General features: G+C 44.1%; 1 protein-coding gene across 1 annotated transcript; it reads left to right on the top strand.

Annotated features, from left to right (window-relative positions):
- Positions 1–1,009: 1,009 nt before the first annotated feature.
- Positions 1,010–23,115, top strand: Cgrrf1 (cell growth regulator with ring finger domain 1). The gene is made up of 6 exons (XM_032917863.1): positions 1,010–1,252; positions 9,264–9,403; positions 14,571–14,748; positions 14,879–15,026; positions 22,324–22,431; positions 22,630–23,115. The coding sequence occupies exons 1-6, from the start codon at positions 1,149–1,151 to the stop codon at positions 22,948–22,950; spliced, it is 999 nt and encodes a 332-aa protein (XP_032773754.1). The 5' UTR covers positions 1,010–1,148; the 3' UTR covers positions 22,951–23,115.
- Positions 23,116–24,060: the final 945 nt, after the last annotated feature.

Below are 24,060 nucleotides of genomic sequence, written 5' to 3'. Positions count from 1 at the left end.
CTACCTCAGTGATTTAGCCCAAATGAGTAATTTAGCTTTTTGGATACTCACTCCAACACTGAGCATAGCTTAAATAAACATACTTTACACCTCAATATCGACTAGTGAATAATTACCTAGAAACAAGCTTCTTAAATAGCAGTACTCCAGAAAATACATTAATTTGGTCCAGGTCACTGGACAAAGCTTGTCTTTTTGAAGCATACATTTCCTGGTGACTTGACTGGATAGAACTTTTAGTTAAGCGTCCTAATGCCCACTCTCCCTTTATTCCTCAGTAACAGGATCAAATTTGTGGTAGGAGATGTTTCTGTCTGTGCTGTAACTAGGGATCGTTTTTTTTAGGGCTTAAGTAAAAGAGATATAAATGTGGTTTTAGGAGAGACTTCCTGGAGGCTTCTTTGAGGCACTGATGATAAGGGCGAGGAAAGGAAGCAGACAGTAAGCTACTTCCTGTCCTAAGATCCCCAAATAAACAAACAAAAATTAGTTACTAAAACCCTCAGAGATATGGCTAATTCTAGTTCGAGAAGAAAAAAGAGGGCCGAGGGAGAGCTTTATTTCTAAGAGAATTTTGAGTACATATGCCGATTTTCCTTTGACTAAACTTACTCTGAAAAGGTTGATAAGGTTACAAAAATATCGCTTGCAGTAGTGACCTCTTTTCGGGTTTCCGCGACTATTGGCAAATCGAGACCATTCATTTTGTAGACAACACCCCGCCCCGCCGATGCCGGCCCTTCTCCCATTCCCAAATTTGCCTAGGGTTTGAAGGATTTCAGGATACCATGTGAATCGGAGACTCTGCATCAACTAAAATTTTGTCACCGATGGCCGCAAACTGCAGCTTTGTAATTTGCGAACTGGGCCGGGCTGGCGGAATTCTCGCAGGCCACCAATCCTGGGCGCGGGGCGGGGCGGAGTTGGCCCCTCCCCGTTACGTAGCCAGTAGTCGGGACGGAAAGCGGGAGGGGCGTGGCATACCTGGATCAACCTTTTGATTGGCATTCCGTTTCCAGTGGCCGCGGCTGTCAGCTGCCCAGAAGCCTGGGCGAGTGAGGACCTACAAAGTTTGTCCGCTCCGGGGCGCCATACCAGCTCGGTTCCCGGCCGGCCGGGCTGGTCCGGGCTTAGCGCAGGAGACCCCGATGGCCGCAGTGTTCCTGGTTACGCTCTACGAATACTCGCCGCTCTTCTACATCGCGGTGGTCTTCACCTGCTTCATCGTCACCACCGGCCTGGTATTAGGATGGTGAGTGTCCAGGGCTGGGAGTGAGGGCACAGGGACCTCCTGCCGGGTGTGGGGTCCGTGCAGAGGGTTCGAGTGGCTCCAGCAGAACGGGCACCGCCACCGAACGCACTCGGCCCAGGCCAGGCTGCTGCCCCCCGGTGGGATGGGACGGTGCGGGGGTCAGAGTGCGTGTCCCGAAGGCTTTGTCCCGGGCCCCGGCCTACTCAGTGCCCAGCGGGGACCGGTCACCGGCCCGCAGCGCGCAGACAGGATCCGAAGGAGCTTGGCTGTGTTTCTGACCCGAACTGACCCTTGCTTGGTCCCAGATCTTTCAGAGGAACTTTTACCCGAATTCTGCAGCTACCGTTTAGTAATTGAATGGCTTAGTGATGCAGTCTACTTCTTTGGAAGTGATCTTTAGTTGATAGGAGGTTTTTAGAAAGGAACGAGAATTTAAGAATAAGTTATTCATTTTGCCTCTAGTAGAGTTACATAACCCAGGAACAATTCTTTCAGTGTGGAGTCTCCGGTATCTCTCTTGAGGAGATGCGGGGTTTATCAAGTTTATGCTTATAAACACAGCTGGTTGAAACCATGGGACTACCCTACAGCGGTTGCTTTCAAGAATGCAGCCTTCGGGGGTTGGGGATTTAGTCCAGTGGTAGAACGCTTGCCTAGCAAGCGCAAGGCCCTGGGTTCGGTCCCCAGCTCTGAAAAAAAAAGAAAAGGAAAAAAAAAGAATGCATCCTTCATAGCCCCTTGAAAAGACATGAATCCCATACGTGTTGAACAGTAGTTCTAAGTGAACAAGAACCGTGGCCGGAAGAAGGACCTACGGAAGAGACGTGAACTACAGTTGGGGAGCAAGTACTTTGAAAAATATGAGAACGGGAGGGAATGCATTTCAGAGAACCCAGCATGGACCGAGGCAGACAGGCTTGGAACTGAAGTGGGCTTTGTAAATCGAGCTCAAAAATACCGCAAAAATACGTATTCTTCCTTACTTTAAAGACAGGAACAGGTCCGGGTCAGTTTCTGAAAATAGGAGTCTCCTTTTGGAAAGAAGGAACATGTTAATATTTCCACCTGCCCCCATGCTATAGCGTAAAGCTCCCATGATGTGGACAGGGTAAGATGAAGCCCAATCTTAAGTGGTTTTCTCTTTAAGACCGGTGTCTTACGGAGTTTATGCTTGCTGTCCTGTCTCAATATCCCAAGTGCTGGGAATATAGCAGCATGGCACCATATGTAGATCACTACGTGTTATTTATCATTAACCTTTCAGGTTTTAATTGCTGTCATTTACTTCAAGGAAGTTTGTAATTAGAATTAGGAAGGTGTTTCCCAGGTTTTTTTTTGTTTTTTTTTTAAAGTAGTCTTAATACACAGTTTTTTAAGGACTACAGCACTGGTGTTACTCTCTTCGACCTAATTTCCCTCTCTGAGGAAAATTGTTATCTAGTTGATAATTGCATTATATGCCTTGTTAAATAGCCCACAAAATTAGATCTGCACTGGGAAATTCATATTGTACATAATGCTGGCATCTAAGGGTCAAGGGAAGACAGGAGAGAGACAGAGACAGAGACAGACTTTGGAGTCAGACAAACACAGGTTCGAGTCCTGGCGCTGTCAGGTTTGAGGCTGATTTGAATCTATAATGATTGTTTACTCCCTTGTGTGAGTATGACTTTTACAAGTGTTGCAAGTTTCTGTTGATGTATGACTTGAAGTCTGGGCCGAGCACTGCTGAGACTGCAAGACCTTGTCACTAAGTGCCAGTCACCTCTGCCCTTACTTGAACCTAACCGGTCATGGTGACCCTAACCAACCATTCTTCCCACTTGGCTTAGCCTTACCTGTGTAGATAAGCCTTTTATGCTGTTATTTGCAAACTAAACCAAAGTTGGATATATCTGTTATAAGTGATGATAACTTGGACACCGTTTTAATCTTACCGACAGCTTTCTAATATCCCACCCAAGGTGACAAAAGCGAGCTAGTCAACTTGCTCTGTTTCTGAGCCGTGGTTCCTACCCCACATGCCGTGTTCTAGTTTCTTGCATATCTCCTCTGTGTTGGTGAGCATTGCTGAGAGGACAGGAGCATCCATCTGATTATTAGGTCCCACTAACAGTAGCCAAGAAAAGAAAAAAAAAAAAAGTCACACAATCGGACATAAATGTCTTCTAGCCTCCATGGTGGCTTCTGTGAGTCCCAGCAGCATCAGTCAGTCAAATACTCTCAAATACCTTACCCGAATAATCTGGGATTTCGACTTGGCAGCAATTCCCTGCCTCCTCTGCACCATAGTCCAGTAAGGGATTGTCTGTTGGCCTACTGCACCCTTGTGTACTCTGTTGGTGAGTCTGGGACATTTGCTAGACGTCCACCTATAGTGCTTCACTAAGGCAGGACTAAAGGGCACATTGCTTCTGTTTAGCTGTTTTTCTTGTATGTCTTTCTGTGGCAACAGTGCTTCACTCTGGCAGTGGCTCTGGTCCCAGTGTATAGTTTGCAAGTCTCCTAGATCAGCCTCATTTCATTCTACTGGAGTCCGAGCTGCATGGGGCCCCAACTCCACATTTTTCTTTCTTCTGTTACTTTGTCTTAGGAATAATAGCTTGTGGCAGAGTCTCTCACTCTAGGCAAGCAGTCTACCCACCGAGTTACATCTCCAGTGCTAGCTAATAATTTTTACTTAGTGTATTTCTCTCTATTCAAATAATTCACGGGGTTTTGGTCTGGATGGACTATGACTGAGTGTTCTTGGGCAAAATCCCATCGAAGATGGAGCTTGCAATTGGGTTGATTACATCTTGGGCACCTGGTTGTTACTGCGATATTCTTCATCCCCTCGTTAATGAGATCCTAGTATGTAATGGCGTTGTAATTAATTTAAATAAAGATGCCTTTGGTTGATTGTGATGAGTAGTTTCTGAATTAGGTGCCTGGGGGAGCAAGTCTTTACAGCACTTGGCTGTGGACCACAGTCACCGTGGTTCTGAGGACAGTGAATGTACACCAGGGCTATGATGGCTGTTCCTGGGTTTGTTTGGGTATTTATAGGAAGAAAACAAACTTGAAACTCTCAAACGAACTCCTAGGGAATCACAGAGTTTTGGAGGGCTCTAAACCACTTTGTTCTATATCTGATAGTCATCCTTGCTGAAAGGTTAGGGTTCACCACACATAAGGAGCTGCATTAAAGGGTCGCAGCATTGGGAAGGTTAAAAAACACTGGTTTAAAGGAAGTGTGTACTCCATAGGAGATGGAGACAAGATCGTTAGCATGGCAAGAGAAGCATAGAAAGTTCCAAGAACAGATAACAGCAGCGAGGATGTGCGCTCAAGGATTTCTTAGCACACATTTGATCGATGGAAACTTGATTCAGTCAGGTTGAGACAGTTCAGGTCTCTTTTTCTTTGGCTTCTAGGTTTTCCCTGTAAGTACAGCTTTATCAGCATCAAACAAAGTTTGATACATATGTTTGCATTTTTAGCCAGCTAGAATTTTAGATGTTTGTAACCTAGAGCCCCGAGTATGGTCTGTCTTTGGTAAACATCCTAGCACATCAGAGGGAGAGCCTCTCTGCTTGTTGGGTGATACACTGTGCACCAGGCCAGAGAGGAATACAGCTGTGTAAGTCCGTGCTCTCCGTGCTGAGTTTTCTCTCTTGAGTTGGTCAGAGTATTGACATCTCTGTGTATTTTTCTCCTTAATTTTAGAGTTGTGTCCCATCCGTAGAGGAATAAACATTTAGGATTATCGTGTCTGAATGATAAAATAACTCCTTTCTGATTCTGAAGCAGCATTCTTTTTCCCTTGTATAATCTCTGCCCTAACTTCTGCTTTGTTTGCTATTAATGTAGCCACCACGGCTAACTTGTTCATTCTCTTCCTGTCCCCAGTTCTCTCTTTCCCTGGTTTTCTCTTTTCCAGGATTAAATTTAGTATCTTAAGGATTTAGACGAACTACCACTGAGCTATGTCTCAGGACTTCTAGCTTTCTTTTGGTTGGTATTAGCAAGAATATCTTTTCCCATGCTCTATTTAAGATCTGTTTTTGTCTTCCTATTTTAAGTGGGTTTCCTATATGTACCGTATACATAGGAATTACAGTTTTCTCCAGTTTGATAATCTTGGCCTTTTAGTTAGGGAGTTTGAATCATTGGCATTGATGTAATAATGCCTGGAGTTGTTAGATTTAAGTCCACCATTTTACAGTTCATTCTTATCTGTATTTGTTTATCCCAGCATCTGTTGTTCTTCCTTTGCATTAGTTAAAGAACTATGTTGGCATATTAGCAACAACTTTCAGGTTGCTTTGGGGATTTTTGTCTGCCTCTAACTTTCAAGATTTTAAAGATATTTTTTGTATCTTGTAGACTTTGGCTACATTGTCTGTTAGATGCTTCCTTTTTGTTCACTTTTCTTTTCACTTTCCATTTCATTTTGAGAGAAGAGACAGAGGGGGGAGGGAGGGAGGGAACTATATGTGTTTCACTGCAGAGGCTTTTACTGCCAGCAGCCTCATGCTCGGTGGGCAGTACGCCACCAAGCCGCCACCAAGCCACGCTCCGAGCCCTGAGCCCTCGTACCGGCTCCTCCTACTGTAGTGTCCTCACATTTCCTGTCCTACACTCTGCAGTGTCTGTTCTGCTGTGCAGGCGAGCCAGCCTAGTTTTCATCCCATACTTAGCCTCATTTCTAAAAACTGATGGCAGTGCTTTAAACCGTCTATATATTCTTAATCTCATTAGCCTTCTCGGGCACATGACATACAGTCATGGCAGCTATGTAGATGTCTCCAGTTAAAAGACAAGGACTCTCAAGTTGTATAAGAAGATGGTAAGTTTCCAGTATCTTTATAATTTTTGATACATTTCTATAGATTCATTATCTCCTCTTTATGGCTATATTTTTTGCTTCTTTGCACGCCAGTAAAACACCAGAAAACATGAATTTGCCTTCGAGCCTGCTGAGCCAGGTCTTACACATCCGTCCACATATTCTTGAGCGCTGTCCTGAGTTACGATGCATGTCCTTGAGAACAGTCTGATCTGTTAGAGCTCACTTTTTCTCTCCCCTGCCTGGACCACAGCACCTTATCTAACTAAGCGCAGTAAAATTCGTCCATCATTAAGTCTGTTCTCTTCGCTAATTTTATTAGTTTTCATTTATCAGCAGATTGATAGTTTATTATAGAATTTTAGTTTGTTAACTCAATATTTGTGGAAGGTATTTTTGTTTGTCTTATTCTTTTTCTTACCTTCGCTGTTTTACTGTTATATAATAATTGTTACCAAATGCTTAGCCGTCCAGCCTAGGACAAGGTATTGCAATGACACTTCTGTTGCAGACTGACACTGGCCCCACCCACTCTTGGTGTGAGCCTTGCCCTAAGCATTGCATGGCCTGCGTGCCCTGTATTGGCTTTGCATGGGCTTAGTTGCCACTACCTGCTCCAGGCACAGAAACCGTCAGTCTGTGCCAGTAGCCTTTCCCAGTAGCCTTTCCCAGTAGCCTTTCCCAGTAGCCGTTCTCAGTATATTTTCCCTAAACGTAGTCAGCATTAAGCCCAGTTATGTCTCCTTTTCTCAAACATTTTATTGTATAAATCTTCAAACATTCAGGACACAGGGAAGAATTACATAGGAGCACACATTACCTATTGCTTAGATTCTACCGCCAACATTTATACATCACGTCTGCTCTCCAACATTTGTCAACCTTATTCCAGGCTGTCCCTTAAAGTAAGTTGTTCTTTTCACCCCTAAGCACTCGGGTGTGACACTAGCAGGGTGTCTTGTTTATCGTTTTTTTTTTTGTGTGTTCAGTCTCCCTACCCTCCTCTCCCCTCCCTCTCCCTCTCTCCCTCTCCCCCTCCCTCTCCTCTCCCTCTCCCTCTCTCTCTCTCTCTCTCTCTCTCTCTCTCTGTATGTGGTGTGTGTGTGCGTGTGCGCTCATGAACATATGTGCTCTCACATGTTCCGCAGTGTGCATTTGAAAGTTAAGGACAGTCTTCTCAGTATCAGTCCTCCCTTCCATCTTGTTTGAGACAGAATCTTTTTGTTCACTGCATAGACCAGCCTGATTGCCCCCAGAGCTCCTGGGAATTCTCCTGTCTCTCCCTCCCATCTTGCTGTGAGAGCACTGCACAGACGCTCCCTCCCATGCCAGCTTTACATGGACTCTAACTCAGGTCTCCACACCTGCTCAGCACATCACCCACTGAGTCAGCTCCCTGGCCTCTCTGGCATTTTGTTGGCTTGGTTTTTGTTTGTTTGTTTGTTTGCTTGCTTGCTTGTTTGTTTTGTCTGGAGACAGGGTTTTTCTGTGTAGAAATTGTCCCTTGCTGTTCTAAAATTCTGTAGATCAGGCTAGCCTTGAACTCACTGCTTTTGCCTCCTAAGTGCTAGGATTAAAGCTTGCACTACCACACCTGGCCTGGTTTTCTTTAAAGTGACAGTTTCCTGCAGGGGATCTGCACATCCGGAGCGTGCTGTCTGCCGGGTGTGGTCAAATACATCTGTACAACACCAGTTTGAGCACTGCACACTGCTGGGCTCTTCTTGCTTTCCAGGGACTCCTATGCTGTGCACTCAGAAACAGCCTAGCTTGTTCTCATTTCTTCCATAGGTTAGTTTTGCCTCTTTCAGTTTTTCATATTAGAAAATCATGTAGTATTGTCTTAGTTAAGGTTTTACTGCTGTGAACAGACAGTATGACCAAGGCATCTCTTATTAGAGACAACATTTAATTGGGGCTGACTTACAGGTGCAGAAGTTCAGTCCATTATCATCAAGGCAGGAGCATGGCAGCATCCAGGCAGGCATGGTGCAGGAGGAGCTGAGAGTTCTACATCTTCATCTGAAGGCTGCTAAGAGAAGTCCAACTTCCAGGCTGATAGGACAAGAGTATCAAAGTACACACCCGCAGTGACACACCTATTCCAACAAGGCTACACCTCCTAGTACCACTCCTGGGCCAAGCACATACAAGCCATCACAAGCATCTACTTTTTGATATTTTAAAAAATTTTGTTTTGTGGCTTTTTGTGGCATGTATGTCTGTGTACCACTTTTGTGCCCGGTACCCACAGAGACCAGAAGAGAATATCAAAGCCCCGTTACAGTTATGAGCTCCATGTGGGTGCTAGGAATTGAACTCCAGATCGTCTGGAAAAACAGAGATCTTAACTGTTGAGCTGTCTCTCCAGCCCTTACATTTTTGAAAATTATCCACATGATTATAGTAATATATTTCTCTTTTTGGTGCTGACTGTTAATACGTTATCCTTGGAATATGCCGGTCTGTGAGCTTGTTTCTGCAGGCTCTTTTCTGTTTCCTCTTCTTCCTGGTCTCTCGGTGCTGGGTTTTTGGAGAGAAGGAGGTGATCAAAGTGTGCACGCAGCTGAAGTCCACTGACTCGACTGTGCGTTTATATGAGGGCGCGCTCTCCGTTTAACTGGAGTAAGTGTGCCTGGTTTGTGATTTTCTAGATATTCTGTTTAGTTTCTTCATTCCCTAGCTTGTTCTGTATGGATTGTCACAGTTCATGCTTCTGCATAGTTTATACAACCTTTAAAATTATATGATGAAAGTCTGTATCTGATACTTTGCTTTGTTATTTTAAAATTTCCAAAAGACTATTTGATATTTTAACAGTTCCCTGGTCTCATAAATCATAACAAATAGTATGAACATTGAGTGAACATTTGTTTTTCATATCTTTTGAGGATAGTTCTATAATGGGCACGTTTTTATTCTAATTATAATTTACCTATAATTACTGATCTCGTGTGGTTATCCACAACGTAAAGAGCGAGCTGATTCATTCAGCCAAATGACTCATTGCAGTCCTGTGAGACCTCTGACCTCCCTTAATTCCAGATTGATTCTGCAAGACAGTATTAAATCTTCCTGGTCCTTATTTTAAAAAGGAATCTGTGATGAAGCCTAACATACCTTTTCTATGACATAAAGTTTAATTTGTTGAAGTTATGTTTTATCTTTATCTTTCCTTAGGTTTGGCTGGGATGTTCCAGTAATTCTGAGAAACTCAGAAGAAACCCAGTTCAGCACAAGAGCTTTCAAGAAACAAATGAGACAAGTGAAAAATCCGTTCGGCTTAGAGATCACTAACTCATCCGCAGCTTCTCTAGCAAGTTGGTGGCTGTTTCCCAAGCTTTTCTCCCATCTGTGTCCCCTTGTCTTAGCCCTTCTGTCCTTTCTCCATTGCTCTCTCCTCATTAAACTTAACCATTAGTGACCTGACACTGCGGGCGTGAAGATGTACACTTTGTACATTTTCTTCTGGAAGAGTCTATCCATTAGTTAACAGACAGATGTGCACAGAGAGGAGAGTGAGGTACAGACGTGTTAGTGGACAGTCTGTGCCACACTCGTTGGTCTTTAGTGACATGAGAAATGATCAAATGTGTAAAGCAGTGAGTTTAAGGTTGCTGACTGTCTAAGAACTACTGATTTATAATCTGAAATTATGATATTTTAATATACATTATTTTTATATAATATGTTCCTTTTGGTGTGGTAATTACAGTTTGCAGGTTTGTTTTAGGAACCATGGAAGTGAATTATGAAGACAGAAAAGTTAAGTCTGCCACGGTAGAGACACTTTGGGAAGTCCTTGTAGAGAGCGTGTGCTCATCCCAGCCCCTTGGAGTCGTTTTCTAGTTGTGACATTGAAGGATAAGCAGGTGTTTCCTGAGGGTGTGAGGAAACTGTTAGGTGGGCAGAGCCCCCCAGCGGTGAGAACTGGACAGACCTGGCATCGCTTGGGAGATGGGCTCACACACTTGTGAGGGTTTGCCTTGATTGTGGTGACCCAGGTGAGAAGGCCTGCCTATTGTGCTTGGCACTGACCCTTGGCTGCACCCATGGACTAAACACCCAGAAAATGAGAAGTGAACGGCAGTGTACGGTCATGATGTGAACCTAGTGTGAACCGAGTGTGAGCAGCTGCTTCAGGCCCCTGCAACCCCGAATCCTCACCACGATGGCCTGTGCACTTGAGCTGTAGCAGAATAAATCTTTTCTCCGCAAAGTTGCCATTCCCAGGGTATTTTTACCACAGCTACAGGAAGAGAGACTAAGACAATAGGTTTGAGGGAAGAGGTTCAAAAGACTTGATTCTTTGCATGGGTTTCCAGTCTCTGATAACAGAGGTAAAAATGTGAGTCATGGGTTTGGAAGAAACATATTGAATTCTGTTTTGTGTCTGTGGATTTTGAAATGCTTCTGTACCTGTTCAGTGCAGATGGAGATTTAGAGCAGAGGTGCTCACCTTTGATACCTAACCTTTCATGTCTTAACAGCACATGCGGTCGTTCTCAGCTTTTACCTTATTCTTGCCACCACTTCTTTTTCTTTCCTTCAAAGCTGTTAAAAACAAAAACACACGAACATAAAAGCTGTATGAATTTGACATAGATAAAATGCAGCTGTGAGGGCAAGAGTTCAGATCCACACACAAAATGTCAGGAGGGTGTGGAGGTTAGAAGGTGAAATGGGATCCTCGAGCAAACTGGCTAGCAAGACTAGATATCTCTGAGCTCTGGGCGAGAGATCCTGCCTCAGTGAGAATGTAAAGGTGATCCAGGAAGATTCTCAGCATCAACCCGAAAGGCTACATCGGCGCACAGGTGCACACATGCACAGCACACACATGCACACATGCACAACACACACATGCACACATACATGAAAATGGAGAAAGAACACATTTCTTTATATTTGTTTCCTCTTCCTCCCACTCCTCCCTACGTCCCTCTGCTGAAGTGGCTGTCCTCAAGTCACTGATTACCGCCACTGCATCCCACTGGTGGCCCTGGGTAGACAATCAAATCCAGTGGGAGTTTCGGGCTGAAGTTAATGACCTCACCTCCAGAGCCGATAGCCTTTCCTCCTTCACATTCACTGTGATTTTTGTGGACCATTCTTAGCTTCCAGAAGCTTATCACCTGACAAGAAACCAGTTAGTCAACATGGGTCATTGTCTAAGTCTGTCTCTCTTTGTTTCTTTGACGGAGGCCTCACGCTGCAGCTCAGATTGGTCTGGAATTCATGATAGAGCTCAAGTTGGCCTCAGCAAGTAAATTGTTTTTTTAGTACAAAATTTCTTACTCTTTTTTTTTTCTCTATAAATAACACCACCCTAATAAATCGAAGAAACCAAGATCATTTTCCCCAAAGAGTACATATTTATTCTGACATATTTTTATTTTAGAAAAATTTTAAGATATGATATGACATAAAGAAACTACCTTTATTAAAGGAAGGTGATGATGATTAAAATATACAATGGTGGTTCAACAACATCCCACTCCCCCCAGCATATACACAGTCCTCGGTGGCTTTAGATTTCAACCTGCTAACAGTGTCTTAGCTGGTTCTTGGGTAAGGACTGGCAATAGAAAGGTCAACCATGAGTCTAACTGCTGTCCAGTCCCATAAGCCTGGAGGTAGGTACACTGAGAAATGAGAAGAGCTGATCCTATGAGGAAACCAGGAAATCTGGACTAGAAAGAACTGAGGCAGTTGCCACCACCTTTCAGGCAGAAGCAATCGCTCACCACCACCCTTCAGGCAAAAACAATCACAAGCAGAGCTGACACTGCCTCTGTCTGAGGCAAATGAAAATAGTCAGTGGTGCTCTCAGCTATGCCCAAACTCTGACATACTTCACTAACAGAAAAGGCAATGTTCACTCGGAGTGTGGCTACTGAAAGAACTCACTTAAGGAAAAAAGAACAGCAGTGGATAACATTTCTTACGTGTTTTCTGTGGGGAAAAAGAAGGATTTGAGAGTAAGTTAGAAGAGCAAAGTTCATGGAAGGGTACCTCTCCTTAAACAATGTCTACACGGATGCTGCCGTCGTGAACGGATGCTGCCATTGTGAATGGTCATGTGGCTATTTTGTTTCAGACACAGATAGTTTAATGCTCCAGGATGTTTTTCCTCACCACTATGTCCCAAGTACCTGACAGATTGCATAGGAGGGAGAGCAAACATCCAGACATGATGTGACTTGAGAACAAATAAAAGAGCCATTCATCTGTTTACTGGCACACGTCGCTGGGATTCTGTTGTTTGTATTTTGTTCAGCTCATGTCCTACTGTGGGCGCTAAGTATGTAAGTTAGATGCTCGGTATATATGAGTCAAGTTAGACGAGTTGCAGCAGGAAGCCTGTTGTAACTTTGGAAGCCCTCTCCACTCCACCCTTCCCAGCCCGTCTTTTTTTTTTTTTTTTGGTTCTTTTTTTTCGGAGCTGGGGACCGAACCCAGGGCCTTGCGCTTCCTAGGCAAGTGCTCTACCACTGAGCTAAATCCCCAACCCCCTTCCCAGCCCGTCTTAACAGAGCCAATAACGGTTAACATAAAGCAAAAGACTTGGGCAAAACACACATCAGCATTTGGAGAGCAGTTTGCCAACCTCTGTGTCCTGATTGCTCCTCTCCAGGGGCCCTGGCTGTCTCACCATCCTCACACCTGCTCTCTGGACCTCACTTCCTCACAGAGACAAGATGGCTTTCCTGCCTGAGTTGTTAAAAATGGCTCAGGGCAAGACTATCTCAGGTACTCTGTGTTGTTAGCCTAGTGCAGTTGTGTGGGGTAAGGATGGGTTGAAGGAAGCCATACCCCATTTGGCATTAAACTTTCTGATTTACAGCTGTGCCCCAGTCTTGCTAATGATATTAATATAACAGTTCTGTGTATGCAATTTATATGTGTGGACTTTAGAAGAACGAGAACATGTGAAAGGAGAAATTCCTCGTGAAAGAAGTGGGAAAATAAAAAGGGAGACTAGTTTAGCAAATATTTGAGCTGTGTCAGGTGGCTTCCATTAGGACATTATCTTCTCCACGTATGGACCTTTAGGTCCAGATGCTGCGAGATTCTGGGGGGAGAATTCTACAGATGCTATGACTCTTTTTCATTAGCTTCTAGAACTGTGGTTCTCAACCTGGGGGTCAAGATCCCTATGGCAAACGTCAGTCTCCAAAAATATTTACATTATGATTCATAGCAGCAAAATTACAGTTATGAAAGAGCAACAAAAATAATGTTATGGTTGAGAGTCACCCCAACATGAGGAACTGTGGTGCGTCATGATGGCTGAGAACACTAATCTAGAACCAATTTTAGTGACACGTTAAAGCATGGTGACTTTCAGTTGTCAGTGAATTAATACCAGGTCGAAATCAAATAAATACCTGAGATAGAATTTCATCCCGGTCGCCTATGCAGAGTTCCTGCTAGTTAACACCTGGTTACTTATGCGTGGTCTTGTGCCCCTCACACACCACCAAAGCTGAAGAAGAATAGGACACCATCTCCGTCACCTGTGAAGCACTTGCTTGAATTCCTTTATCTTCTTGCAGCACTCTGGATTGAATTTTTAAAAATCAGGAATCAGTCACAGTTCCTGTCACAGGCAGGCAGAGAGAAGTCTTCAGTGAAGGCACACTGAGGCCTGCGTTTTGCTGGTAGGCCTGGAGCCTGGTGCAAAGGCCAGACTGATGTGCCAGGAACAGTGACCCAGACTGCACTGTGTTCTAGTCAAACACCCTGCCTCTGCGCTCCGACTGTAGCAGCTTCCTCTCCCAGCTGCAGGAGACACGCTCTCGGTTTGCTTCAGCTGCTACCAGGAAGGAGGAAAAATCACGTTGTTAGCACTAAAGGACTGTGTAAGCACAGAATCCATAAGTAAGATGACACAGACAACTTGCGTGTCCCCTTAGTCATCTACTTATCAACTACCAAAGTTGTAGCCTTCTGTGGTGGAAAGCAAAGAGAGAGTTACTAAACCTTCCACAGTCGGTATTCCCAGCCGTTCCTCAGGCTGCGAACGCTGCGTCATGGTCGGCAACACTGTCATTGTGTGCATTAGTAAGCAGTAGTGGTCAAGTGTAGCCTCATCTCAGTGCTGTCTAACTTGAGTGATCACCGTCCGGACACCCTGGTTTGTAAACACACTCTGGATGGCTCTGCTCTGCTCTCCTGACCCTTGGGATTTGAATTGCATCTGTTCCTCGAAAGGGGTGGTTCTACTTACCAAAAAGGAAAACTGAGCTGATCATTTTAAAGATAAATTATAACAATAACATTTTGCTGATATTGCTATAATTGTGCATAGCTGTTGAGATTTTTATGTTTGTAGATATACGGCTTGGTAGATATACAACAACTTTTAAAAAATGTCATGAGCTTGGCCAGCATCCAGAGCAAAGCCCTATGTGTTTCTTACCCTGCTACTATATTGTCCGATCCCTGGGTGACACCCATTCTCTTTCTGTTTGTTTTCTGTAGCAGGTGTAACCTTGACGACAGACTGCCTGGAAGACAGTCGTCTTACGTGCTACTGGGGGTGCAGTGTTCAAAAGCTCTATGAAGCTCTTCAGAAGCACGTTTACTGCTTCAGGATAAGCACTCCGCAAGCCTTGGAAGAGGCGCTGTACAGTGACTATCTCCACCGAGAACAGTATTTGTATCCTTTTTCCTCATGCACTCACTGGCACAGAAAAAGCAAGACTCTGGATACAGTCAGATGTTGCCAAGTTTTTGACTTACTAATATATTTTTGTTCTTTTGGCAATTGGCCTTTACATACTCAAAAGTATTAAAAAGCACAGCAAAGAAGAAATATATTGCCAATTACCAAGCGGTACTGGGGTTGAAGACTTTGGTCCAGTGCCCAGATCTCGCTATCCATTGGTAGCTCTGTTGACCCTCGCTGATGAGGATGACAGGGAAATTTATGACATTGTAAGTATTGGGGCATCCGGAATACCTCACCTTTATAAGATTTGGGTGATTCCTAATTACTTTTGAAATAGGAAAATTAATTTCTGAAAATAGATTTGGTCTTGGATTAATGTTTCTTGAAAAATTAAAACATGGATCATATCCCTGTTTAGTTTTTACACCTGTAACACACCTTCAGAATATGATGTTTTCCCCCCTGTGGGTGACAACAGCATGGCTTTATTAGAAAGTTAAAGGTGGATTAATAATGTTGAGTGGATTTTATTGTTCTGTGGTAGGTAAGATTTGCTTTAGAGAAAATGTCCTTTGGGACGTGTGCCTGTTCTCTACGTTTTTATTACTGGATTGATCGGCGTCATATTGACTTAAAATGCTCGACTTTGAGACCAGGTCTGGTCCTTTGGGGCCACAGTTAAAGTTACCTTGTTTCCATTGGAGCCCTGTTACACCTGTGTTTTCCACGTGGCGTCCCTATGTTCAGTCATTTCAGGAGTTCTTTTTTCCTCATTGTATACTGATTGGTTTTTTTTGTGGGGGAGCCACTGTGGGGCGGGCAAGACAAGATTTTACTGTGTAGCCCTGGCTGTCCTAGAACACACTCTATAGACCAGGCTGGCCTCAGCCTTGGAGATCACCGCCTCTGCTCCCTGAGTGCTAGGATTAAGGTAATGTTTGAACAGATTCTCTAGACTGGCAGTTCCCTGTTTAGAACATCAAAGCATCTAAGTTCATGGTTTTCAACCTATGGGTTGTGACCCCTTTAACCAGGATGGCCTTAAGACCACGAGAAAACACAGATATTTACACCATGATTTATAATAGTAGTAAAATTACAGTTATAAAGTAGCAACAAAAATATGTTTGGGGATCACCACAGCATGAGGAACTGTGTTAAACGGTTGCAGCATTAGGAAGGTTGAGAACCGCCGACTGATCAGTGAAGTAGAAACCATGTCCCTGATATGTGCCACATGTGGGACGTGCTAACCCGCCCTCGCTGACCAGTCAAGTTCATGTGCATTCAGCATGCTTTCGAAAATTATTGTCAGGCCATGTTTTTAAGATGTTCTTAACGCACAGATGAATTTCCTGGTTAGACTTGGGGCTCACCTCTGTCTCCAGGATAGCTCACTGTATATATGACAACATACCCAAGTCTCAAAAGTCTACACTCTGAGCCACTTCTGCTTCTGCGCATTTCTGAAAAGAGAAACTTAAACCATTTATGTAGCAACCCTTGGTAAAACTTATGGTAAAAGCCAGGGGTGGTGGCACACCTCTACAGTTCCAGCACTCAGGAGGCAGAGGCAAGCAGACCTCTGAGTTCAAGTTGGCCAGGTCTACAGAGCGAGTTCTAGGGCAGCCAGGGATACACAGAGAAACTCCCTGTCTCTAAAAACAGAAACAACAACAACAACAAAAGCAAAGAAAGAAAAGCAATCTTATGGCAAGAGTGGCCTTTTCTTGAGTTTGATATGCTCGCTAGTAATGATACAGGGACATTTTAATGGTAGTTTTGTGTGATATACAAAATATACTCATTAGCATTAGCCTATAATTTTCTTTCAGCAACAACCTAGGGAGTTAGAGCAAATGTCCTTGTGTGGACTGAAACAGAGTTGAGAAAAGTCCCAGCCTACTCTACCCCCAGGGTCTCATCCATGCTAGGCAAGTGCTCTACCATTGAGCCGTGTCCCCATTTCTATGATTTCATAAAAAGCAGAGTATCTTTATGAAATAAACATGTGTTGAATTTTGAAAGGTACAAACTCTTACTGAAAAATATAACTTGTTATTTGCAAATAAGAACTTCAGATTTCATTTATTTGTTTATTTTATGGCAGGGCCTCACTATGTAGCTATAGCTCCTGGACCTGTGTAGACCAGGCTGACCTTAAACGCAGAGATCTACCCCTAGTGCTGGAACTGGAGGCGTGCATCACCACTGGGTGGCCTTGCTTGCTTTTTACAACAGTGTTTTTCAGACAACTATATACACACACCCTTTTTGTAAGCAGAAGCTTTTCTTGTCACTGGGTCAGAGTTAGGCCTTGGCAGCCTGTGAATCCTGCAGGATGACAGGCGTCCTTTGAACAGGCTACCTCTCAACTGCAGAGTGCTATTTGCTGGCATTTGCAGTAGACACTTTGACCTCTTGGCCCATTGTTTTAACTTCTTAGCTTTGGGTTTCTCTTTCTTGGTCTCTAATAAAGCACTGTAGCTCTCCTGAGAGTTTGACCTCCATTCCCCTCTCCCCTCCTTCCCTCCTCTCCCTACTGTGTCTTGCAAATGTTTCTGCAGAATGGGGCAGGTAAGCAGACTGAGGTGCTGTTCCCTAGTTGCCCAACTCTCTTCTGGACCCTTTAGGACCATCGCAGGTGTCCTCCTTTTCTTTATCGATGGCCCAGTCTGTAATACCCCATAGTGATTCTTATGAGAGTTTATGTTTACCAAGGTAACAGAAAGTGACTCTCTGGTCAGTTCTCCTCACACTCCTACAAACCAGAGCCTTCTCGTCCCAGTGTCCGCAGGGATCCCTTCTTCTTTTCCTCAGTAGTTTATATCAGTTTCGAATTGAACTCTTCTGGCACTCAAATCGCTGTCTCAGCACTTCCTACCAAGGCTGAGCATTGAGTCAAACCGTGCTTGTAAATGATGTGGATTCACTCTCTCAAGATGAAGAAAGTGGCATAAGCGACCTTCAGGAGTCTCCCGCACGCCCAGTGCCTTGGATGATCCTGTCCATTGTTTGTTATGTCTTCTTTCCCTTACATGAAGGTAGGGCATGGCAGGTGCTGTTGGCCTTCTCTGTACTCTGTTCATGCCACAGTGTCATGAGAGATCACTTACACACAGGTCAACAGAGATTCCTCATGGGCTTTTTTTATTCAAGAAAATTTTAAAGAAGTGTGTGTGTGTGTGTGTGTGTGTGTGTGTGTGTGTGTGTGTGTGTGTGAGCGTATGAATGAATGAATACACTGTCACTGTCTTCAGACACACCAGAAGAGGGCATCGGATCCCATTACAGATGGTTGTGAGCCACCATGTGGTTGCTGGGAATTGAACTCGGGACCTGTGGAAGAGCATTCAGTGCTCTTAACCTCTGAGCCAACTCTCCAGCTGTTTTTTGGTTTTTAATTGCTGCATAGCATTTCATTTGGTTTGAATGAAAAGTCATAATCCTGAATATTGAAATCCTGAAAGATCAAAATCCTAAAATACAATTCTGGGGAACACAATTTTAAAAGTTTAGTTAAAAGACATTTATTTACTTTTTTCAAGGGAGTTGTAGGGCCTGCAAGATGGCTCAATGGGTAAATGCATTTGCCACATAAGCCTAGAGTCCTGAATTCAATCACTAGAGCCCATGTAAAGGTGGAAGGAGACGACAGACCTCACAAAGTTGTTCCCTGAACGTGCACCAAGTACCCACGTGTTAATAACATTAAAATAAAGCTGGAAGTGCACCCATGCCCACACACGTCAATAATATTAATAATAAAGAGAATTTATCTGAGAGACATACACATGTTAGAATACTCCGTAGGCTACTTTACAAAATCAGATAATGTCTTGTGTTTTCACAAGTACACATGTTCTGATGTGCCACTGATGTCCTACGAGCCTTGAGTTATAAAGAGACAAACTGTGTTCACAAAAGATAGGAAGAAAAGCAGAATTTTTAAACATATGTCACTGGGTGTGTAGTGGTTTGAATGCGCTTGGCCCAGGGAGTGGCACTATTAGGAGGTGTGACCTTGTTGGAGGACGTGTGTCACTGCGGATGGGCTTTGAGACCCTCCTCCTAGCTGCCTGGAAAACAGTAGTCTTCTTCTAGCTGCCTCCCAGTCAAGATGTACACCTCTTGGCTCCTCCAGCACCATGCCTGCCTAGACACTGCCTCCTGCCTTGATGACAATGGGCTGAAATCTCTGAAATGGGACTGAAACTATAAGCTGGCCCCAATTAAATGCTGTCCTCTTATAGAGTTGCCTTGGTCATGGTAATTTTTCACAGCAATGAAACCCTAAGTAAGACAGAGTGTTAATTTGTACTCCAACTTTATAACTGATTGTAGAAATACCAAGATAGATATATATATATATATTTTTTTTAATGAGCTTGATCAAAAGTCATGACCATGATGAAATACTGCAGTTAGCCAGAGCAGAAATCTCTGGAAATGTCTTTTATGAGTTCAGATATACAGGAAGAACCCTCTTCACTTAGTGAGGACATCTCAGTGGTTTCGTGTGTGTACACGCCCACAGGTCAGCACCAGTTTTTCACTTTATTTTTCTGAGACACAGTCTCTCTGAACTTGGAGCTTATCAGTTCAACTAGACTGGCCACCAATCTTGGAGGGAGCCACCCATGTCCTTCCCTTCCTACCCTCCAGTGCTGGGATTACAGGTGCTGCCTTGCTGTGCCCAGCTTTTACGTGGGTTCTGGGAATCAAACTCAGGTCTTTGCTCCTGTGTGACAGAACTTTACTAACCAAAGCATGTCCCCAGACCCTTGTGTTTTTATGTGTATAGTATTCACATACCAAGTTAGTATTTTGATAACACTTTTGTGCAATCAAATTTGCAAAAAACACATAAAACAATAATCTATAGAATTCTTTACATAATTGAAAACTATTATTAAAAGTGATGCAGAACTGAAATATTCAGCATCCCTAATTGCAAATTAATAATGCTGTCTGGACTCTTGTAGACTGTCTTCATGCCCATGCCTAAGCCCCATGAGCCCCGTGAGCCACAATCAACTGTATTTCTACATCTATGTTACTTGTGTGTGCACCTATCCGTGAGTGCGTGCCAATGACTGTAGGTCGGTAGACGGAGTTGGCTCTCCCTGGAGCTGGAGTCATCTCGCATGGCTAGGGTGGAACACTCCCATCCTCGTGATTGTACACAAGTCCTCTTGACCGCTGAGCCATCACTCTGGCCCAGTTAGCCGTGTTTTTGGAGTCATGTGTATGGCTGTCCTCAGAGAATACACTCATGTTCTATGCAGCACATCTCTTGTAAATTCTTCTATGATTTCGTATAAGTCATGTCCGTTATCACTGGAGAACCTGTCTTCTGTGCTGTGCTCTTATGGGGTTCCAGGATACCCAAATCTCAGGCAGATGACACAGTTGACGAAAACAAAGCTGGTCATCGGGCAGCAGCCTGCCATTGGTCTCCTCTGCTTGGCAAGCGGCTCTGATTCATTAAACGCTCCTGGAATTTTACCACCTGGAGGGAGAGCTCAGCAGACAAGGATGCTTCTAACCAGCAGTTTGCATCTTGTCTGTACAATTGGCAAATGCTCTTGTCTAATTTCCAGCAAATGCATTGGTTGAGTGGAAAATAAAACCAGGTTTATTGGTAACACTTGGCACTTTTACTTTCAGAAGCTTGAGCATATCTTGTTCCAAATGCCATTATTATGTGGCAATTCAGTTGAGTTCCGTTTTATTTTATAAAGGCCACTACATCTTCCAATAAGCATTTATAAATGCATTTGCTTTTTCCAGGCAATAATACATAAATGGCTAAGTTTCTAAAGTTTCTGATGCTTCCAGGCATATACTTAATAAATCAAACAGAACAGTGGGGACCACATTGAAGGCATCATTATTAATCAAAGCAAGGCACCCACTGGTCTCCTATGATGGACTGTGTGGTAAATGCCAAGTTTCCAGCTAACACTGGTTTACCCTCTACTGCTCTGCCACACTGGAGTGATCTCCGTGTGAGCAGGTGTCCTTGCTTTAGAAGATCCCTGCATCTACTCCATGGTGGGAGGCCTAGTGCTGTGTATGACGGGGCAGGAGGAATACGTGGTATTTTTAGTAGCTTAAAGTATACTATGGGCAAGTGAGGGCATACTAACCCATCCCCAAGATTTGGCTTTCTACCCCTCCACCCAAGATTTGGCTTTCTACCCCTCCACCCGCCCATACAGCCTTTCCTCCACTACTACAGATTGTTTTTCAGAGTTTTTAACCTGTTGGCTTATAATCTGTGGGTTTCCAACTCTGAGAGCTTTAGATTTTTAGAGGCTTTGAGTTTTCAGGGTTTCAGCAATTGGTGCTCTTGGGGATTCTGGCTGGCTTCACACACATATGCGCTTTCGTGAGTGCGTGCATGCAAGTGTGTATGTGTATGTGTGTGTGTGTGTGTATGTACGTGCTTGTGTGTGTATGTGTGCGTGCGTGCGTGCGTGCGTGCATACATGCGTGTCGTACTTAGCCTCCTTGCTTGGATGACATAGGGCATTCCCAGTGTAAGTGTCTTATCCTGAATAACCTGTGCAGGTGTGCTTTATGCCGGGGTGTAGCAGAGCGGTGAATGCATGCTCTTTTGTTACCAATAGTGCCAATTTCCTTCACTGAATTCTCCCACCCCCTCTTTCTCATGAGAGTCTCTATGGGAGTGCAAGCTTTTGCATATGTGTCAATCCTGTGTGTGAGAAAGAGGTTTGCTTTTGTTTGTTTATCTTGTGTTTTATGTGGGGGGGGCAGGGCAGGAGTCAGCATTGAATGTCATCTTCAGTCACCTACTTTATGTTCATGTCGTGTGTACATGTATGTAGGTGTGCCATGTGGAGGCCAGAGGTGAGCATCAGGCGTCTTCCTGAGTTGCTCTCCACCCTACCTTTTTTGAGGCAGGGAGTTGAACTTAACTAAGAACTAACTGACTGGCTAACTGGCCAATGAGCTCCTGGGGGCTGCCTGTCTGCCTCACAGCACTGAGGTTACAGATGCTGTGGGAGGCAGACGTCCAGTTTTCCAGTTTTCCAAATTGTTATCCAGATATCCCCAAACTATGTGTTTAAATAAGAAAACAAAACAAATAAGAAGACCCTTCTGTGTGTCTGCCTCGTTGTGATTTGCCCACAACTAGTTTTCTTCTCTCTCTGGACTGTTTCTTCTGTGTCATCCATTCCTACTTAGGAATCCGTACCACGCAATGGAATGTTGGATGGGGTTAGGGAACCTCGAGCTGTTGAGTGCGTCCCTATCCTTACATGTTCCTTTTTCTGTGTGAGTATTTTAGTCAGTGTATATAGCTCTGTAGCAAAGCACATTGATATTTTTATTGAGAGCACAATGAAGCTGTAAATTTCAGTAGAATTAAACTGTGTCAGAAATCTGTCGGTAACTGGTTCCTGTATAAATCACTGCTGTGATTTATACAAATTAGAGTAAATGTTCTAATACATCTCTTATCTGATATACGAAGCATTTTCTCATCTGTGAGAAAACGGTTAAGTACTGACTCATGTCCAATTTTTATTTCAGATTTCCATGGTGTCTGTCATTCATATTCCTGATAAGACTTACAAACTTCCCTGCAGAATATTGTATCAATATTTAATCCTGGCTCAAGGTCAATTTTATGATCTTAAGGTAAGTAATATTTGTTACTTGTAGAGATCAAGGGATGGCTGTTTTTAAAGAGAATTAGGGTTTATAGTTACTTCAAGAAGTAGCTCTTGCCTCTTGGATTTGCTAGCTCATAAATTTTCAGTAGCTGTTGTGACCCCCAGGTTCAGAAAGCGACTGTTGTTCACAGTCATCTTTACACTGGTTTCTTTGATTTTTCAGCAACTTTTCATGTCTGCAAATAATAGTGCTACTCCCTCCAGCGACCAGTCTCCCGCAGACAGGAGTGTGGAGCAGAGCTTGTTGGAGAAGGCGGGGCTGGCTGGGGCTGAAGTGGACCCGGTGGAGGAGAGCAGCAAAGACTGTGTGGTGTGCCAGAACGGGGGTGTGAACTGGGTGCTCTTGCCTTGCCGGCACGCCTGCCTGTGCGACAGCTGTGTGTGCTACTTCAAGCAGTGTCCCATGTGCCGCCAGTTTGTGCAGGAATCCTTTGCACTGTGTGGTCAGAAAGAGGCAGACAAGGACATACTAGAAACTTCCTGAAGACTTGCAGCCGGAGAGCGTACTTTCTACACAAGGCAGAACCTCGTGTCCTGAGTCAATCCTAACAGAGTCTGCAGTCTTACCCGTCGGAGAGAGCTCTATGTGCACTTCATACTTGTACAGTACATGGATGACGGGAATAAAGTCTTCCTGCTCAGTGTGGAAGGCCCGGTGCTGTCTTTGTTGATACCTAAAACTCGACTCTGCTCTCGAGAAGAATGTGAGCGTCTGTCTGTCTGTCTGTTTGTCTGTTTGTTTTACCAGCTAGAAGATTTCATGTACTGTGGATGAGAACAGTCACTCTAAAAGTGAATCCACTTGAAATTCCAGGAGGCACACGTTTCCGGGTGGCTGACTGCTTTTCCTGTTAATGCAGCGTGGAGTAGAATTAGAAGACTGAGTTCTTCTTAAAGTGATTACATGTGCCCCAGTTTACAGAGTAGTTGGAAGGGCCTTTTTACCTCCCACCAACTCTAAATACGCTTTTATAAATATCCATTTGGTTTCAAATTTTTCTTATCAGAGTTACATAAATTCATGTTTTAACTTTTCCATATAGGCTTTTAAGTCATAGACATAAAGCATGCATGGCTCTGATTGTTCCCATGTGTGGTAGATTAGATAGCATTCGCCTACCGGAGGCAGATACGTAACACCTGGACAGTAAGATCTCGTGGATCATTAAATGTATGGGCTCCATTGTCAGACGTGATTAGATTAGCAAAACGTGCTGCGCCCAGGAGGTCAGGGGCCCCCACTGCTTTGCCTTATATTTCTTCCTTTGCAGCAAATCTACCCAGAGGCTGGGGGCTAAAGGGACAGAGATGGGGAGAGAAAACACACACACACACACACACACACACACACACACACACACACACACACACACACTGTGTGTAATTTTGTTTTCTCTTCCTACCATTTCTATCCCAAGTGAACCCAGTATCCCCCATTTCTCCTCCCTTGTGCTGCTGAGCTGCCCAGATGCCAGCACCCTGTCCCACCCCACCCCGTGCCACTCTTTCCAAGGTGGCTAAGAACACAAAGTTTCCATCAGAGTTGCTCTCCGCTCCCCAGGAAAGTGGGCCACACCAAGTAAGCCAAGCGCCT

The sequence above is a fragment of the Rattus rattus genome, chromosome 12 (genome assembly GCF_011064425.1).
Source record: "Rattus rattus isolate New Zealand chromosome 12, Rrattus_CSIRO_v1, whole genome shotgun sequence".
Classification (NCBI taxonomy): Eukaryota; Metazoa; Chordata; class Mammalia; order Rodentia; family Muridae; genus Rattus; species Rattus rattus.
This window is presented reverse-complemented; position numbering and strand designations above follow the sequence as displayed.

Bases quoted from the DNA above. Each gene is read 5' to 3' on its own strand.
- Cgrrf1 (XM_032917863.1), top strand. From the start codon at position 1,149: ATGGCCGCAGTGTTCCTGGTTACGCTCTACGAATACTCGCCGCTCTTC. The intron at 1,253-9,263 runs GTGAGTGTCCAG...ATCTTTCCTTAG, and splicing joins ACCGGCCTGGTATTAGGATG to GTTTGGCTGGGATGTTCCAG. The intron at 15,027-22,323 runs GTAAGTATTGGG...TTTTTATTTCAG, and splicing joins ACAGGGAAATTTATGACATT to ATTTCCATGGTGTCTGTCAT.